Below are 20,025 nucleotides of genomic sequence, written 5' to 3'. Positions count from 1 at the left end.
CCAAACAGGCCACACAAAATTAACTGAAGTGTGTTTTTAAGAGTGGGAGGGACCCAAAATAAATCTTGAAAGACCTGACTATCATGCTCCTTGTCTGACTCTTATCCAAGTTTAGCCACGCACACAACTTGAGGTTAATTCTTTTGACCTGAGACAAACTCTTTCCACGTTATTAGGCATTTCTGCCGTTGACAGAAGCTTTCAAAGCCTGTTCGTTACAGACCAAACATGTCAGAGAAAGTACCAAGAATGCCAACCATCTCAATGAGGAGGCAGCCTCCTGTTTGGTGGTCGAGATGAGTGACCTGTTCACAGGACTGTGAGTATCAATCAGTTTCTTTCAACTTGTGCTCTATAGAGTTACAATCACCTGAGCATAATGCAACAATTTCAACACTAAACATGTTTTTTTTTTTTTTTGGTATTTTTAAATCAATATTTAATAGCTGACATTTTGTAAAATGTGTATTGTATATTGTTTGTCTGCCACTTAACTCTAGGCTTCATGCTAGGAATATGCAACTCTGAGAAAATCAAAGTCATTTTGACCATGACCTGGCAGTCTTTCAAATGTTTAGAAATCACTCAGATAGCCAATCAAATCATTTTTGCAAAACCCTTCTGCCCCCTGCAAAGTTAACTTAGACATAATACATTTCTCCATCTGATTAAAATACTAATATGATGTAACAGTATTTTGGGTGGAACTAACTGTGCTTTTAGTAGACCTTCACACACAAGGAGCATGTGATAACAACTGAAAAAAACTGCATGCAAAATGTTCAAAAATATAGACAAAACTACAATGAATATCCTTCAGGTCGACTTCTTTTTCATTCACGAAATGCACTAAAAGCTGCCCACCACTCTTCTACCACTGAGCAGTGGGTTCCACTGGAGCAGCAGGGGTTAAACACTTTGCTCAAGGGCACCTTGGTACTACTTAAAAGTGCCCTTGAGCATTGGCTTTTCACTTCCCCCACACATTAATTTTTCAGCCCGTGCAAGTTTCCCGGTCACGGGCGCACAGCTAACGTTTAGGCTACTGCTGGAGTTATTCTTCAGCACCTTTTTCATGCAAAGGGTCTGTGTTTATGTAGAGAAGTGGTTATTAGTTGTGTTTATTCTGGCGAAGGTTAAAACGTTACATGGATGGATGAACTCACTCTTAACACAGGCTTAGGCTCAGGCCAAAACATTTCCGCAACATTGTCAGGTTCTCAGAATTCAAACCAATCGGTGTTTAGAAATTTTGATGACTTGTTTATCTTATCAGTGGTAAACAACGACGTGAAAGCTGTAAATCTAAACATTCAATGCACATGAAACCTTACAGCTTGAGCTTTAAAACTGGTTCGGATGGTAACAAATTTGTTTCAATTCAAATACAGCAGCAGTTTCAAACCATAATCTCTACATATTTTGATTTTCAAGTTTCAAAAAAGGTATAAGGGGAGTTTCACCCAATGTAGTTGTCCATGATTTACAATAAATCCCAAATACATCACTGCAGCTCCATTAGTATATTCAACAATGTGAGCTACTTTGGCATAAGCAGAGTATGTTGTTCAAACATGCACCATCAATTTCAAATATATAGTATAAATTTGTAGCTAATGTGTCCATGTTTGTATCTTAAAAGATACAAATCGTCATCAAACACTGCATTGTACTGAAAAAATTTAAGTGCTTTCTTTTACAATGTTTCATGCAAAAATTAGACTTTATACTCTAAGAAAAAGAAAAAAAAAACACTTACAATGATATCATCCATTGATATAATGGCTACCATTTCAATGCTTCAAGTTTGGCACTGGAGGTGCTGGGGAAGACATCCCAGTTGGATTTGACTGAGAAGACACAGGAAGACACACCATGGTAGTGGCATGTCAAACACAAGCAAACTCTGATTTATTGTCTATTATACTCTAAATGGGACCATAACTTACAAATTGAACATCATGTTTACCTAAAACAAAAGATTAAGACTGTCTCAATAGCTGTTTACTGAGTTAATAAGTTAAATGAGAAGTACGGTCATCTTCTCATATGATGACGTAGAATGATAATACTTTTTGTAACCAGTGGAGTTCAAAAGAAGGCACTTCACTGTTTAGACCAGAACGTTCTGGACAAGCTAGCTGGTTAGCAAGCTCATTTGCATTTGATAAGTGTTCAAAAAAAATACACATACGTCATAACATCAAACCTTCCTCAGACTTTAGTTAATGTTTTAATGTTTTCAACTGAAATTCTTACATATGGCACCTTAAGGGGGCAAATACAGGAGAAAAGCTTTCACATCTGAGTGACAAACTGTAAGAAACAGCAGTCAGAAACAAATGAGGCTCAGTCGAATGTGTTGAGCGAGTGCAGCTAACTTTCAGTGATAATGGGGTCAAGTGCCACAGAGCTCTCTACCAAACAGCTCACACCTGTGTAACTCAAAAGATGGCGGCACTGCAGTGACCACAACTGTGAGACACAAAACAGAACACCTCGCCTCCTTGTAATTTGAAAGTTATTTTACAAACCATTATCGTAAATGTCTCTGTGCGACCTCTTTTTTTAGTATCAGTTTATGATCCGTCAGTTGGCCCTGAGGGGGAAGGAAAAGGGAGGTGGGCTGAACTTGCTCCATGTGGGTTAAGTGGCAGCTCAATGTGTCATGGGAAAGAAAACATGCCCCCTGTGGCTGGCCTGTTTAAGGTATCCTTTCAAAGGTTATCGTCTCTCTTTAATGCCAACATCACAGGCTGGTCTGGCCCCCGAGCTAGTCGCAAACAGGAAGTCTCTGCTAATCCTGGTCTTCCCTAATGACGCAGAGGAATTCTCAATATTCCCATTGTCTTCCTGGCTGCACTTCCTTTAAGCCTTCATCTGCATCGTTTGGCTCTGATTCTTTTCAAGAACTATGAACTGGGACAAGCAGGATTTTTTTTAATCCATATTTGATGAAACGGGTGACGACTCTTAATACTTTCACTTTGTTCCCATGTTTGACTAAGAGTGGTCATCGCTGTGGTGTTTTTGCACTTTTGCAAAGATCACCTTGTAATCAAATAAATGTGGGCAACCTTGTGTTTATTTACTCCTTGGATTTCCCACTAATAAAGTTTTTTTTCTGCGTGCATAGTGAATTTTTTTTAGCTGTCCATCCATTGTGGCTTTAGCTTCTCATGCTAAGTCACCAGTTCTTGTGTTTATTCCAAACAAACCGCTTGTGCCGTCACTAAAACATCATTTCCAGTAAATGAGAGGCTTTTTTTTTCAAATCTGAAACAGAACGTCCAGAGTAGTAACTGGACTCTTTCTGCACCTTTGTTTGTTTTAAATAAACTGGATGAAAACTCAAGTGTTGTCTTGTGCCACTTCCTGGTTCACTCCGAATGCTGATGCACAGATTAAAGCCGAGCCCATCATGGGTATAGGCCAGTCCAGCTCAGCTCCTATCAGCATTATTCCAAAGCACTCAGGCATGACATCTGCCAAGAGGCCTGCTACAGGGTTTGGCCTCATCACCAGGAACATGTCCAAGTCAAATATTGTTGCCCTCGCACATTGTGGGGCAGCACCCTGTCACAGCTCCTCTTTAACCAGGAGGTGATGTTTATGACAGCACTCGGAAAATTAATGGCACTGTTTCCAGGAGGAGGAAAAAAAAAAAAAAAAGAAGTGGGAGGCACAGCGTACCACACGCACTCGTGCATTTGGATGTAGTGGTGAGAAGGGGAAGGTGGGGTCAGGGCTATTGGCTTTTTCCTTTTTTTCCTACATCACAACTTGACCAGCGTGTTATCAGCAGTGCAGATATGTCCAACACGGCGCTTCAGAAAAGTAGGATCAAAGTGAATGACATAAGCCAGCAGAGCCTTCAGAGGAATAAGATAAATGTACAGAGCGGAGTCTTTATCAAAGGCTCAACTGTTTTAAGATCCTGATTAAAGCTTGCAGAGCTCCCCCTCCCCCCTTCCCAGTGGAAATAGGTGTTCAAACATGATTCTGTTTTAGTTGGCCTGCAGCTCTGCTGAGAAGCTCCCCCTTTGGGCTTGCCATGAGACTCCTGCAATTGCCGGCTGTCACACTGCAGCACAAGGAATTCACAGTGTTTTTACTGTGTTTTTCAAACCATGAAATGCACTTCAGTTCAGCCCTGCAAGAGGAAAAGAATAATAGAGAGTGTGATTTTGTTTGATCTCTGCTTTCTGTGGCTCTGAAATAACTAAATAGGGGGCTTGTGGTGTGAGACAACTCGAACACTGTCCAAAGCAATAAGAGTCATGCTACAGGTCCGGTAGTGCAAACATGTTTATCTTTTTCACCCTTTTCCTGCTGTCTGCTGGCTGATATCAGGCGGCTTTCTGCTAAGACAAGATGGGTAGATTTTGTTTTGTTTTTTTGTAATGCGGGAAAAGATAAATGAGGGGAGGTATCCATATAACAACCAGGACACCAGTGTGATATCAGCTGAGCCAGATGGTGGCTGGAAATAGGTCGCTGATAAATACAGTCAAGCTGGAAGTACTGTAAGGGCACACAACTGAAAAAAAGACCAGGAGGGCAGGATGGGAGTAAATACCAGCCCTAAGTACTGGGCAGTTCTGGCTGTGGTTTGGAGGTTTATCTACTGAACCAGCCACTTTGGTAGCTAACTAAAGAAAATAGTTGAAGCAGCAGGTGAGTTCTGGCCAGCCACTGTGGTAACTGTGGCCAAATGTTAGTTTGGATATGTGTGGTTGTCATTTGGAGTGGAGACAGAACATTTGTTGTAGTGTGCTCCTGTAATAAACAGTATTATTTAGTGATTTGTGGGACCAGTGGTTTCTGTGCTGAGCAGTGAAGAATGCATTCTTCCTGGATCTTGACTGATTAGTTTGGGTTTCTTTAGGCAGATGTTTGTTTGTCTTTTTTACCTCGGCCAAGGGGGTTATGTTCTCGCCATGTCCGTTTATTGGTTGGCCGGTTGGTTGGATTGCCAGCAGAATTAAACAAAAACTACTGAAGGGATTTCTACCAAACTTTAATTAAGGGTGGGTCTTGGTCCAGAATAGATTCTGTTAACCTTTGGTGTGGATCCAGAAAAAAGGGGTGGATCCAGGAATTTGTTCTCACTTCCTTTGCCTTGCAAGATGTTTTTCAACATTTCTGTTAATTTCACCAAGAATAATGTATTAAAATAATTGTATCTGAGTTATGTTTAATTTGATATTAAATTTCATATTAAACTTGATTGAATCTGGACCGTTGGGCCTTGGCAGAGGTATGCACTCTACTAAGCACCATTCTAGTTGTTTTCTATTGTCATGTGTTCAGTCTGATGCTAACATCCAAGTTAGTCTCTATTTACTGCAAGCAAAACAATGTTACTGTAGCTGGAAAGTGTAGCGCGTCCTGTTTGAGGACTCTTCCCAGGAAGGATCTTTCTCATGTTTAGAGCAACATGTAAACAAAAAGGAAAAAGCATCTGGTGCCTTGTTAATGACACGGCGGCACAAAATGATGGGAGAGCAAAGTGGAGGGAAATTAGACAACAGCTGAGGTTTCGGGTGCCTTTCCTGACACAAGCTGTGAGTTACCAGAGAACTGCAACATTTCAGAGCTGAACCTGACCCAGGACCCAATGCTTTTGATATTCTATTTCTCTATCCCATGCAATGCCAACAAATTGTCTTGTTCCTTTCTCTCCTTTGACACTAACTGCTTTCAACTACGTGACACACAGGAAAGCAAACAACTGGCATGGTCATAGAAAGACAAGGAGACATTTCTTGACATATTACACAGTATTTGAAAGTAACCATTCAGGCCTCTTTGCTGTTTTTGGCTGAGGGCACTCAATCAAAGGAATTACTGAAGGTAAACTTAAGAATTACTGGCGCAAAAAAAAGTATTCCTTAAAAACACACATGTAGTTAAGGAAAACTGCTCATCACTACAAGACTAACTGACTATTAAGTCATACATAGCCATCCTGAAGCTTTCAAAATATATTGCATACAAGTCTCCAGAGCTCACTATCTGGCACAAGATAAATAGGTTACATATTGCCGTCCTGACAAATATGGGCGTGCACATTTTCACTCTTCTTTGCCTTCCAACAAGCCTCATTAAAGCAAAATCAGTTTCAACATCCACATGTGACTTATTGCAGTGTCAGATAAAATCCCAGCATGGTACATGTTTTTTTTTTTTTTCACATTTCACAGCAGCTGCACACATTAACAAACATAAGTGTTTATTCTTTCTTGTTTTAACACACATCTTTGGTTAAGTGTACTGTGTAATTAATGTATGAGAGTGTCTTCTTCCTCGTTACACAAACAAAACAACACAATTATGTCAGTTCTGTTCTCTGTGTTTTTTAATTGTTGTGCTCTTTTTGTTAAGAACCAATACTGACATTTTTCTGCCTAGATCTGTTGTTCAGAAAGGTTTAAGTGAATGTGTTCATGGTCTCTGTAGCTTTGTCAGCATCTTTGATTTCTACCCAATAGTGACATCTCAGACAAAGTACTAGTTTGGGCTAAACTATAATTTTCAACTCATTTTCTTTGGTCAGTGGCCAAACTGCCTCTAAACTTAATTTGGTAAAAATTAGGGATGCATGATATACATCAGGCCGAGAAATGATCAGCCCGATAATGGAAAATTTCAGTTATTGGTTCACGGCAGAAAAATTATGTATGTTGCGGAATGCATCTTCAAAGGTATCAATAAACAATTAACAAGAGAAAAGAAGAAGAAGAAGAAAAGCAACAATTCTGTTGTCGCATTCATGACGTAGAGCTGCTGCCACGCAATGTAGACAGGAGCCACACATGTTGTCGCTTGAGTGGGTGTTGTTTTTTGTCAAGTTCAGAAGAAGACAGCACAGTTCTAACTTGCAATAAACAAGTGTTCGAGGAGGGAAAAAGTATATTAATTAAACACAATAAATCTTCTTAGTGCTATGAATGATAAATCATCCATCAGTTCCCACTAGATCTTAGCTTTTTTACCCTCAGGGGTGCATAAACTACAGGTTATGAACTATTGGGTACCAGTATCGGCTGAAAAGATCCAATTCATGCATCCCTAGTAAAAATGTTGTCATTAATGAGATATTAGAGCATCCAACATGCATTTTAGGTGAATGAGATGTATACATTTTGAAATAATGTCATGAAAAAATACCACTTCTATGTAAACTAGCACGTGATGTAGGCATTTTCTATCAACCAAGTTAAATAAACATTGTGATTGTTGGATGACACACATGACTAGGTTTACTTAATGAAAACAGGCCCCAAAATAAAAATCTCCTTTGTTTAATAGCAGGTAGCTCTAAACTGAGTCCTTTGTATTTGTTAATAGACTCAAACCATCTGCATTTCTCTCTGGCAGGAACCTCATACATGTGTTAATATGCATTACAATGACATGAAAATATGCCGAGAATTCTGCCTGTCTATTTTAGAAGCTTGAAAGTTAAACCATGAGCTCAAATCTTAGGCATTTAAGTGAGACAGTGTGTAGGAAACAGAGAGACACGCTAACACTGACCTGATGAGAAACTGTCTATCAACGGCAGCTGGTCTCTCAGGATACAAATAAAAAAAACACCAAACTCCTGGACTTGATCTTAGATGGCAGAGAGGGATGAGACTGTTTGTGGGCCGATGACATGGTGAGAAGGTACAGGGGCTGAGGCCTAGAAGCCTCTGGAAGACATGTGCACTGTTCTAAGTAGGAGAGATGCCGTCCAGTATTTACTCAGGTGGAATAATACACAGCCAAAGCAGTCCAGTGTGTAGTGATAAAACAAAGAAGATTCTGCAGAATGTGCTCCATATGTTGCAAAGAGCGATGAAGCATCAACTGAATTCCCAGATTGGGTATCAATGTTTTGACCATAAATGGATTCCTTCATCACTCATGGGGCTACCTTGTTAGCCAATCACCTAGTGAACCTTGGGAGAGCTGAAAGAATATACACATAGCTAAGTGTGAAGGAGGTTGCACACTAAGGCGAGATTTTTCTTAGAGTATTAAACAGACTGATAACTAGAGCTGCAGAATGGCTTCAAGATCTACTTTAGGAGGGTGGCTGTCCAGTTTGATAGATTCCTGTAGGCTGGATGCTCGCATTACTTTAATCCACTTGATCCTGAACAGCATCCAACAGATACTTGGCTACACTGCCTGTCACCTTGTGGAATTATCATCTTTAAAATGTTGTAGTAAAACAGACCTTTTTCTGCATTACATGAATAGTTGAGACTTAAATTTACAAAATGAGGACTCCAGATCAGTTGATGATTTGTGCTCTCACCTGCAGAAGATCAATCAAAATGTATACTCATACATAAACGTCTCAGTAGGTTAGACTAACTTTCCTAGAACAACATGATCCAGTATGAGTGCTGGGGAGTACCAGCAACCTGACCTTTGTAGTCCTGTGGCTGATGTTGTGAAACAGTTGCTAGATAGGTTTAGGCACCAGAATTACGTGGCAAGTTTTAGGAAGATCATGGTCTGGGTTGAAATAAGTTCACTACTAAAACAACTTAAGTTATATACAGTATGTGATGTAAATCACGTATGTCACGTAGAAGTTAAATATGAAAATAAGTAAAGTTAAACATGTAAATAATCTTTTTTCTCTTGTCAAGACTCATCGCTTATGCTCTGGTTGGGTTTAGGTACAGAAACAGCTCAGTTAGGGTTATAAAAAGATCATATTTTAGCTTTAATTACCTGTTTTGGTAACCAGAAATACCATTAGGGATTTCCCAAAGTCTCATTAACCTCATCACCTGGACAACTGAAACAAGGTTCGAATCGAAATCGAATTGTCGCCCCCAACTAACATGAAAGACAGGTAATAAACAGGTAATGTGAACATGATATGATATGTTTTGTAGCCAATGACATGTACACACTTGAATTTCTAGTTTAAAGAAACTTCAGCTACTAACATTTTATCCTGGTGACTGGGCTGCCTTCTTCATACCTGACATTGTGACTTCTACCACTAGATGTAGTTGCCTTACAATACACGTAAATATGGGTTACAGTAAGCTGCTTGCACAGACAACCTTTACAAATGTGGTTTTGGTGGGGATGGGCTGAATCTGGTACATACAGTATATTCTCTTCTTTAAGATGGATACAGTAGTTACAAATTGCTCAAGGATAACTGCACCTGTAGCATCAGTTGAGTCACACAGTTTAAATTCAGACTATGAGTAACCCTTGGCTTTCCTCCCTGACAGAAGGCCAGGAAGAAGATCGGTCCAGACACAAACTGGAGAGATCTAATCACTGTTTTGGAGGAGAATCCAAAGGGATGATGTAATCAGGATGGGACGCAGAGGAAATGTAAACAAAGGCAGCGATGTATGACTACATCAATATATTTTGTTCCCTCAGAATGTGCTTCTGTAAATTAATTTGAAGAATTAGATTAGATAAGATGTTTTTTTTGTTGTGCACTTTTATCGATATTTGTTGATTTAAAGGTGTTTAAGTGACTATATTTCAGAGTGCAGCAGGTTTATCATAGGACCTGTTATACAAAGTGTTGATGTTGAGCCTAAGGAGTCTAAAAAACACCGCCTGCACATGGCAGGTGCACATTCCTCCAGGGACAAGCCAGAAACCCTTAGGTAGTATTTAACACAGATGTTCAATCCTCCCCAGCATAAAACAAGCACAAGCACCCTGTGTCTTCTACTACATAGATGGGAGTTGAAGTGAAAACATGCTGAGGTTCATGAGACCATGACAAGTGCAAATGAAAGGAATGCAAAAGATATGGCTATAAATAATTACTGATTACAGCAATGGATGATTTCAGCTTCACAGTATTAAATGTGTCGGACAGAGAGAAGACTGTGACCTTGACATGTCAAACGGAAATGTTCAGGCCAAACTGAACTCTGCAAATGAGTTCTGAAGGCATATTACAGACCTTCAGCTACATTCAAGGTTTTAAAATGACAGAATCCGGATGATTAAATGTCTCAGATGATTTATGAATACACAGAAAATCTGCTTCCCTTTACCCTACTGCTACTACTATTAATGAGAAATGGTTGTTTATTGATGTGTCCTGTGTTTATTCATTATATTTGTGCAAATGTTTAGTCGCCCCAAAACAGCAGGAATACCTTACGGTGCGTTAGCCCCAAGCTAGTGTGAAACAGTACAGATCAAGGGTGTATTTGTCAGTGTGTTCAAGTTCAGGTCAGTTCTATCAATCGATTTATCCACCTTTGATACAATTCAATATGTGCTTTGAAAGGATTTATTTCCACCACACAATATGACCGTAGAGATTTTAAAATGTTTGACTTCAACAGATTTTCCCACTGAACAAAAGATAAATACAAAATAACTTAAACCCTGCTTCAGTCGCCTACCAAATAGCATCTGACATATAGTCAATCACAATTTTGGCTTTATAAAGGTACATAATGTGCATAAAAGATAAAAGCTTGTTATATACATTGGAAAATTAGTATTTGGACCTACATTACTTGAAACGTTGCTCCAGTAGAAAGGCACCACATGAATGTAAGCTCTTGTGTATCTACACTCTTTGTTGCCTGTGATTTAAGAGCTATTAATCCAACATGAAGCACAAGGGACCACCTTAATACCAAAAGAAAATAAAGTAATCCCCTCAATAATCTGCCTTCCAATGAATCTTCAACTGTGTCCAAAATAAGAGCTCTTACAAACTGGGGACAAAGAGCAGTCGTAGTTTATCCAGACTCCCAGATGGCCTCCACTTAATGTAAGACTTCCTTTGATACCAAGCAGAGGGCTTAATATGATTCCCCATCTTCCCAGTAGCAAATCAAGCTGATGGGTGTGTTGATGGTGATGGGCCACAGCTCAAATGTGTTCACAAAGCATTCGGGGGGAAAAAAGAAAATCCACCAAATGCACAAATGCAGTTACAAAAAAAAAAAAAGAAAAACAATCCCAAGAGATTAGATTAAGTGTATCCGTTTTCATTTGCTCTGAAAATGGTCCAGGGGCCACATTTTTGGGGCAATCTCTCTGGACAATAGCAGCTGTTCACAGGAGGGAGGGGGCAGAAGAAATCATTATAGTGGGGCTCATCCAGGCTTTCAGTGGCAGAAGAGTGAGGAGAGCAGTGCCACTTGCATCCTGAGACATGTCTGGTATATCATGTGATGTTTGATTTCATGCGTAAACAAACCTTTCATTCACCCTGAAATGGCTTCCAAATGGCCCACAGCATGTTCTCACTGGATTTGTCTCCCAACTAATTATGCTTTCATTCAAGGAAACATTGCGTGTCAGAGCTTTGCTATTGATGTCAGCTGCATCACTTAGAGGAATCTTTGCCTCAATAATATTGATTCAGATTGTTTTTGGTTTACTATAATTAATCAATTAAAATTGATAAAGAACTCTAAAAAACATTTGTGCTGTATATAACAAGAGAGTGGTTTAGTCAGCCTCTTCCCCATTCCTTTACAAATGCAGTGGCAGATATGGTGCACTTAGAGACAGGGCACAGCTGCCATGTTGGCTGCCTGGACTAACATAACACATAATGATTTGGCTATCCATTTTCTTTTTATAGACTAAGACCCTAGCCATGAAATTCACATCTTGTAATTAACATCTTGTAATATTTCGCAATTACTCTATAGGGTTTTCCCTCAAGATCTGCAACTGTGAGAAACTGCAGTCCAAGTATTACGGTTTAAAGCTACAGGGGAAGCGGTCACATGAATCAGGAGCCAGAATAACACAACATCAGAGCTGGTTTTGTGTCATTTATGGTATAATCATGTAGATTTTTCTGCCTGCATCAAATGAAAATCAAGTCCTTGGACTAAAGAAAGAAAACAGATGCTGATCAGATTCTCAAATATCACAATGGTTGCTTCTCCAGACAAAAAGTCCTTTTTGTCCACTTGATAGATGGTTGCAAACTGCTGGGGCCTTATCCCCACCTCTCCACAACTCTGTGACACCATTCAAGTCAAGGTCATATGATAGCCCTGCAGGACTCTTTCCTTTCTAAAGGCTGTCCACCTTCGTCCTGCTGCTTTGAAATCAAACTTGCCATTGTTATTTTTACTGCCCATGACAAGGACAAAGGAACTGGGCAGGAGGGACACACACACAGCTTGTAATGCAATAGGGCTGGGAATTCCTCTTTAATTTCAATGCTATACTTGATCTCTGGGCTGCATGACTGACCACCTTATTATCTATAGCGACAGGAGCTTATCAATACAGAACTCGCTGGGTCCACAGACCAAAGACAAACACTTCCTTTATGCAGGATGTCCCCTCTGGGCATGAGACACGCAGCGCAGGCCAACCAGCTAAATTCCACAACTGAAAGGGTGGGAGACTGAAAATCATTTCTAAACCATCAAATTAGTCGAACAAAATAGTAGAGTTGGGGGGGCGGGGGTGTGACACTGGAGAGGTTTCTCAAGTGTCTTAATTTTAAAAATCAACATTCATAGTGAACAAAATGAAAGGTGAGTCTCGACTTTAAATGAGTTACATACAAATCAGTTTCAAAATATTAAGGCAAAGGCCATTTCTCCATTATGACAAAAAAAAAAGGAATACATAATTTACAACCCACTGTTCCAGCTCCAAGAACAATAATACTGTGTGTAACTTTCATAAACTTGTGTCTAATTTATCTACATATTCAATCCGACGTAACCATTAATACAACATCCACAAACAAAGTGATTCATGAACAATGCACAGCAGAATATATATCTGATAAATAAAGTGTTAGCGCTTGCTCACAGTGTCACTCAACACTGAAATGCCTCCATGTATGCACACGCTTACATTATGTAACTGGGACTACTGGCCCTTACGCTCCAGCCTTTTTATTTTTTTTAACCATACCTTTTGTTTTTGTTGACCATTCTCACATATATAATACATGAATGAGTCCTTTTTTCTGAGACTACTGTGTTATGTTTCATTATATTTTCTTTACTTTACTACTTACACAACAAATGAACTTCTGTGATAGCCCTGCTGCTCGGGAATGAGCTGAGAGCAAACAAACTAATTCCTGGCAATGCACCTGTCAACACAGGTGCTTTGTTTCAGTGAAGTACCCTCTTGTTAAAGAGTGAGTGATGGCTTTACCAATGAAATAAGAAACATATTTATTAGCCTCTTCAGGGTTGTGAATGTTTACTTTCAGGGTTCACTGTGTTCTTTAGTCATTCAAAATTGATTTGTATCTAAAAAAAAAAAAAAAAATGATTCAACAGACTAAAATTCAAGTTTGATGAAGGTGAAATACATGATCATCATCATTCATCATATCTATCATTAAATTACTTTATAGTGCACCCTGCGTAACCATGTTATTCAACTGCTGATGAAATGATACCATCTTATGCTATGATTTTAGTAATTAAATGGTAAATGAATGTGGTTTGGTTGGTGGGAGACAAATAAAAGTTAAATTTAGGTGTATTTTAGTAGCTATGATCATCATGCCACATCAATGTGCCATTTTTGTTCACCTTCTTCACCTTAGAGATTATGGACACTGGCCCCACTTAAAGTATTGTATGTATATCACTTTTGGCTGAAGAACCCTACAAATAACATATAGTCAAGTGTATGCAGAACTGCTTTTATCTGTGCCCATTCATTCGTTTAACATTAATTTGATCTGTTGCAATTCCACATTGATAACATCAGAGCCTCTCAACAAACAACAGAAAACAAACAGGGAACAGGGTGGGTGGTAGCAGCACACCTTCAGTTTCAGATGTGAACCTCTGAACAATGGACACCCTCAGGCATCCTGCGCAGGTGTGACCTGGATTTGATAAAAAACTTAACTTCTTACCCAGTGCAAATAAAGCCAAAGCTGCCCAGGTGCAGCTTTTGTTTGTGTGTGACTTTTGGCAGTGAAGCAGCTTTCGCAACAGGGCCGGGGAAGCAAAAACACAATGAAAGCAATGCACTGAAAGCTTTACAAGTTCAGCTGATCAGAGAGATAGTTGAGGGCTCCTTCTACAGACAAAAAAACTTCTGAGAAAACTGGAAGCAAACATTTGTAAAAGTCATTATTTTCAATTCAAAATAGTCTTCCCAGTATTCCTTTGCTTCCATCCTAAAGAGAGGGAGACATGAGGGGGTCAGGATTGCTCACAAAGGGAAGACGAGCTCTGTTCATCAAGAGACATGTCTGCTATCAATCTTTTGTTATGCCATTTGGGGCAGGGCAGAAGAGGCAGAATAACCTGACAAGTGTATTAACTGACAGGTGTAATTTCAACCTGACTTGAAAGGCTGAGCATGACATGAAAGGAGGAGAAAAGAGTGACCCCTCTGATGAATGAGACGGAAGATGACAATGAAAATGTCATCCATTTAAAGGAGAGCCAATAACTCAACTTTAAGTATTTTTTTTCCTCATCCATTGTGCACCTGAAATGGATGATTTTCCATGTCCTAACAGACCTTCACAACAACAATGAAACCCTTTTTGATAAATTAAGTAGATGACACCTGAGACAGTGTCAGCAAACACTGGTTGAGTTTACGATAAAGACAGTGGACATTTAAAGTCAAATAAAACTGATCAAGCAATTTGTGTTTGAGAACATGTGGAATTGACCATGAAAGTCTGGCTGATACGTTTCATGCAAAGCTGGTGAGTCTGTTAAAGCATGCACAATTAAAAATGACTTGAAATAACAATAATGTGCAAACATAAAAAATGACGGAAAAGAGTGAAAAACACATGTAGGACAAGGACTGCTTTGCATTAGAGTGCGTACAAAAGTGCAGATATGAGGACCTGGAACGTGTTAGTGGGACTGATCCTCTGGTTTGAGCAGCGTGGCAGATAGGAGCTTGAGTCATGTGTTTCAAAAAGAAAGCCCACATTCAGCTGTGTGAGAGATACCTTACGACAGCGCTGGGTGGTCTTATTATTGAACCTTATCAAAGATTAACTTGGGTAATTTGACACTTTCATAAAGAGGATTTTAGGTGCACAGGGAGGAAATCCAAACCACATCCAACGTCTTCATGCTGCATAATTGTTAGCAATTTTTAGCAGATGAAAAAACAGCATCTGTAACATATGTATGAGTACTATATGGAACGATGCATACTAGCAAATTACATTTCAAATATTAAAAAATATACATAAAGTTCTATATGAATTTAAAATGTGTATGAATCAGGGTATAACACAGGTTTTACTGTATGTCCACACATGTGCAAATACATCTGTGTTATGTAAATACACCAATGAGGTCAAGCCTTGTCAAACTGTATAAAGATTACCTGTTACTGAAACAGTTTCAAAGACCAGAGGTATTAAGCGCACAGATGTGGGTTCAATTTTAAACAGAGCGGGGCTCAAAGGAAAATAAACACCTTCCCCATCGGATTTTTCAGCAAAGGAAGCTCTTAAGAGATGAAAAATAAGGAGAGGTGGGAAAATATAATGTCAGCAAAACAAAGTCGGTAATAGACAACACGATATTTTGCTTGTTTTTATTCCGGCTCTCCTTTCTGTAAATGGGAACAGATATTCTAAATCACTTAATATTTCATTGGAGTTTTCTTTGAAAGGGAAGAGCTATTCGTATATCTCTTCAATGGCTGAAGGTATGAAGGGCTGACAAGGAAGAAGGCTTTTGCATGGTACTGTTTACACAGTGAACATCCAGTGGGAAAACTTCTGGTGTTACCACCTCTGCTCCCTTCCATGCACTATGTGATCTCATAATTGCAAAGCCCATAGGGGCATGTAAATGGAGGTGAAACTGAAATTATTTTTTGTATTCACATCTCGTAAATGGATCATTTGAAGTCAATCAAAACTAATATACCTCCCTGCAGAACAGTGCATGTGCTAAGTACAATCCCTGGAAAACAGTACATATAAACTATAAGTAGACACACTGTAGGGCTCATTTAACATCTAAACTTGACTTCTTGGACAGATGTGTAACAGTATCACGGTAGTTTGTAGAATTACTAAACAATATAATCTATAGGATAAGTATACATGGACATGGATTTTTGATTTTTTTTTCTGTGCCTGCATCACGATCGTTTGCCCGACATACAAAATTTATGAACCATGCTGGAGTCGCTAGGAGGTTGGCAGGATTGATGGCTGCATACATTATCAGGGACTGTCACTCCAGAATCCATGGTGCATCCAGTCAACAAAAGCACTTTCCTAACTGGTTAAGGTTAGGAAACATATTTTCAATTTGTGAAAAAGTCATAAAATGAAAGGATTCACTTTGGTTTAAGTGAATGTCAGTGATAGATCCTAATTTTGGTTATATATATCAATAAAAATAAGTTCATGAAGTAGCAACAAAATGTAAATCTTTAGGTTTCATTTACACAAACATGATTTCCATGGTAAATTAAGATTTGAGTGCTGAACCAATACCAACCTTTGATCTCCTGCTCCTTTTTACCCTCAATCTGACACAGGGCCTATTGATAAATGAACTCTTTCACTTGGACCAGCAACTCTCTCCCAAACCAAATGAGGCATTTTCTGACCATTTTCTGGCAGAGTACCTCAGACGTGAGGAGGAATTTCATTCCAACTGCTTCACACTCTGTTGCAAGCTGTCCCAGTGTGTGCCGGAGGTCTAGGTCTGCTGAAGCCAACCAGACTCTCTCTACTCATCAGCTGCACCTGGAGATTCTGTCCATGAAAATCTTAAACAGAATCTGTGACGAGGCCTTTGCAGAGCTCAACTGCAACTGCCTCATTTCGGAGAATATGGAGACAGCTTTCGCTGCCAATAAACAAGGGCTGGACAGTGAGAAGCAAAAGCCTGCAATACATTTCTACATTGATGTAAGACCTCTCCTAGTCTACAAAGCAAATGTAATCAATGTGCAAACCTGCATCTTCCAGGCAACATTAAAGAGCTGTGGCAACCAAGACAGCGCAACAGTTCTCATTGTTGAGAGAGTCGTCTGCACCTCAAGCCGAATCGCATAAATCCCTGCCACCAAACCACTTTAAATATTTTAGATAACCTAAGTGATATCAGTCAAATCATTGGAAAAAAGGAGTCCTTAACTTAGATGCCGTGTGTTGACGTGAGACTAAAAATATCTGGTTGGTACTGTACTACCACCAGCATCAACATACGACTTTGTCTTGATGCTTCACATCCCAAAAGTCACTCTTTATACTCCTTCTTCTCACTTCCTCCTTTACAGCTGTAATAACTGCTGCAGCCACTAGGGGTTGCCGCCTCACAACAAACATAAATACGGGTTGTTATTGTTGCAAGCTGCTCTATGTTTTGACCAAGATGACTGTTTTTCTGTTAAGGACAGGCTCACAAAGACACATGTGTATATGTCAGGTCACACATAAAGTCTGCATGGACCACACAAAACGCTGACCCTTTTAGACACAGATGCAGAAACTCTACATTGTTCTTAACTACTCTCCACTTAGCTTCATGGGAAATATTTACAGTTTCAAGAATACAACATGTTATTGACTCTAATCTGTATTAATACTATTAATGGTATCTGTCATTGAAGTACGGAAGAATCACAAGTGATGGCATATAATAACTATAACAATCTAATTTCATGCTAAAAATAAGGCAGAAGTTGATCCAAGGAAGAATCATAGAGTTCAGTTGGTTATTCCCCTTTAGGCTTCTACTTAAAACTCTAAACACAAGTTCCCCCAGTTCAATCTGAAAAGCACACCAAGGACAAGGTAGTTTGGTACACAGGGTTTTATAGATGGAAGAGAGGCGGGCAGCTGGCTTTCATGGTATACAGGGAGGGATGGGGCAGGGGGCCTTTCCAGTCAACTTGACACAGTATGGATTTTGTTCCCATCCTAATGGAATTGCAGAAATATTTGAAGGGAATCCCATTACGTAGCAATTGGAGTGCTGTAATAATGTACTCACAGTCATTTTCCCACTGCGGTTGGCCTCCTCTCGCTCTGCCAGGGCTTTCAGGAAGTTATCTTTGAGTTCTTTTCCTGCACTTGCCAGTGTCCTGGAAAAGACAACACTCAAACGGTTTGAAATGTTTCTCTTAACCTGAAAAAAAAAAAAAAAGTCACATGAAGCCTTAAAGGTTCTTTATGGAAGCTTTTCACCCTTGAACACACTGAAGTTCCAGGGTACTCTGGCCTACCTCTGCTCCAACCTTAGACAATTTAATAATACTGCTAATATTCTTGATTAAAGTGGATGGAGTGAAAATGTTTGATAGGTTTTATTTACTTTGACACTGTAGAGGAAAGATATTGATCCTGAAACCTTTCCATGTCTCACTGACTGTCCTGACAGTTTGTAAGCACAAAATGATGCATATCCTAATTACAATGTACACAAACATTTTCAAATACGTTTTCATTAAATAATGAATATACAAGATTGAACAAAAAGCCAGAATGACATGTCATCAAAAGTCCTGAGGTAGAAACAAGCCGGCATGTAGTATGTCAGCCAAGACTGGGTCACCAAGCTGCCAAGCTCCCACAACACTCCCAAATACTCCAAATACCAACTCAAATGCTCATAAATATTGTCGATAAGCCATATTTTAAGTCTGACAGAAATATGAAAAGTACAAAATTGATAAAGAATTTCAGAATGTTCGAATGTCACAGCTGCCTTCGCTCATTTCAGTATGCAGAGGAATATTAATCATATCAGAGTTTAATGACTTTGTACGATGCTGTGGCAGCTTTTTACACTTCGGCTGGCCTGTTTCCATGGAAACATGGTCTTGGCGCACACCAATGTATCCACACCTGAAACAACATTGGCACTAATATTTGAACAGTTTACACTGCAGTACGAGCAACAGAGCTCTGGCATGCCTCCAGAATTGACTCTGCAAAACATTCATCAGCTCCGCACCGAGTTAAAACATCTTAAAGGCAGTAAACAGGTCATTGGTGACCTTCAGCTGTGGTTAACAAAAGCAAAAGAAGAAAGGCCCGTCACTAAATCAAGGATACAGTAGAGTGGTTAACATTACAACACCTTTTCTGTTGACTTTAGCTATCTGAAAAAATAATCTATATCAAATATTCTTAATTTTTGTTTTGCATGTTTGTCGTGTCCATGAACTTTCTCTTCAAGTCTTTTTTTTCCTTCTATTTTTTCATGTATTTCAACCATAACTGATCCAATTTTATTCAGTTAGCTTCATCCTTGTAAATAAAATCACTCCGATGAAGCAATGGCATATTTGTAGTCATATCGTGCAGGACCTGCAGGTGTGGGACTAACTGACCTACTTGCTTGAGTTTGGCATTGATGAGGTGCTTTGTTCAAGAATACTTGGACTAACACATCACAGAAGTACAGCTGGGTATCACTGGCAATTCTTCAATATTATCACTGATGACATATTGTCCAAGACATAAGTGAGTTAAATAATAATATTGTGATGTAAGACCAAAATAATATAGTACAGCCTTTCAATGAGCTATAAACTATCTATTCTTATGAGTATTTAGACAGTGAAATTGGAATGTGAAACAATCTTTAGAATATTCTATAGAAAATATATACATAAAATTGACTTTTCAGGTTCTGTTAACATGAACTGCATGAAAACATGCAGGCAATATTGAGGTCAGCACAAATAATTAAGGTCATGTACACATATCAATAGGTGATAAGATATGCACGATAAGCTAATTACGTCACTGCCATGTCAGGCTGACCTACAGTTCCTTTTCAATTCAGCGCCTGTACCAAACCATTACTCAATCTTTAACCATAGTTTAATAAAGAATGTCCTACATAACACCTTTTTTAGTTTAAGAAAAGCTGAAAAATAATTGACAGGTCTATTTCATGAGAAAGGTGTGTACTAGAGGGAAGAGTGGACAAAACTTGCAAGCAAATTCCCCACATGTAACATGACTAACTTGTAAAAAAGAAATGTATTTCCATGTTCCACACTAGACACTGATCATGCAAAACTGAGTAAGAAAAGCTGAAATTCTGC

General features: G+C 39.1%; 1 protein-coding gene across 5 annotated transcripts in view; it reads right to left on the bottom strand.

Annotated features, from left to right (window-relative positions):
• The window catches only part of cfap299 (cilia and flagella associated protein 299), a 75,449-nt gene that overhangs the window by 40,582 nt on the left and 14,842 nt on the right, over positions 1 to 20,025 (bottom strand). For all 5 annotated transcript variants that reach the window (XM_037099021.1, XM_037099023.1, XM_037099022.1 and 2 more), the window contains exon 3: positions 17,961 to 18,051. In XM_037099021.1, coding sequence (XP_036954916.1) covers positions 17,961 to 18,051 — 91 coding nt within the window. The remainder of the gene's footprint in view (positions 1 to 17,960; positions 18,052 to 20,025) is intronic.

The sequence above is a fragment of the Acanthopagrus latus genome, chromosome 5 (genome assembly GCF_904848185.1).
Source record: "Acanthopagrus latus isolate v.2019 chromosome 5, fAcaLat1.1, whole genome shotgun sequence".
Lineage (NCBI taxonomy): Eukaryota > Metazoa > Chordata > Actinopteri > Spariformes > Sparidae > Acanthopagrus > Acanthopagrus latus.
This window is presented reverse-complemented; position numbering and strand designations above follow the sequence as displayed.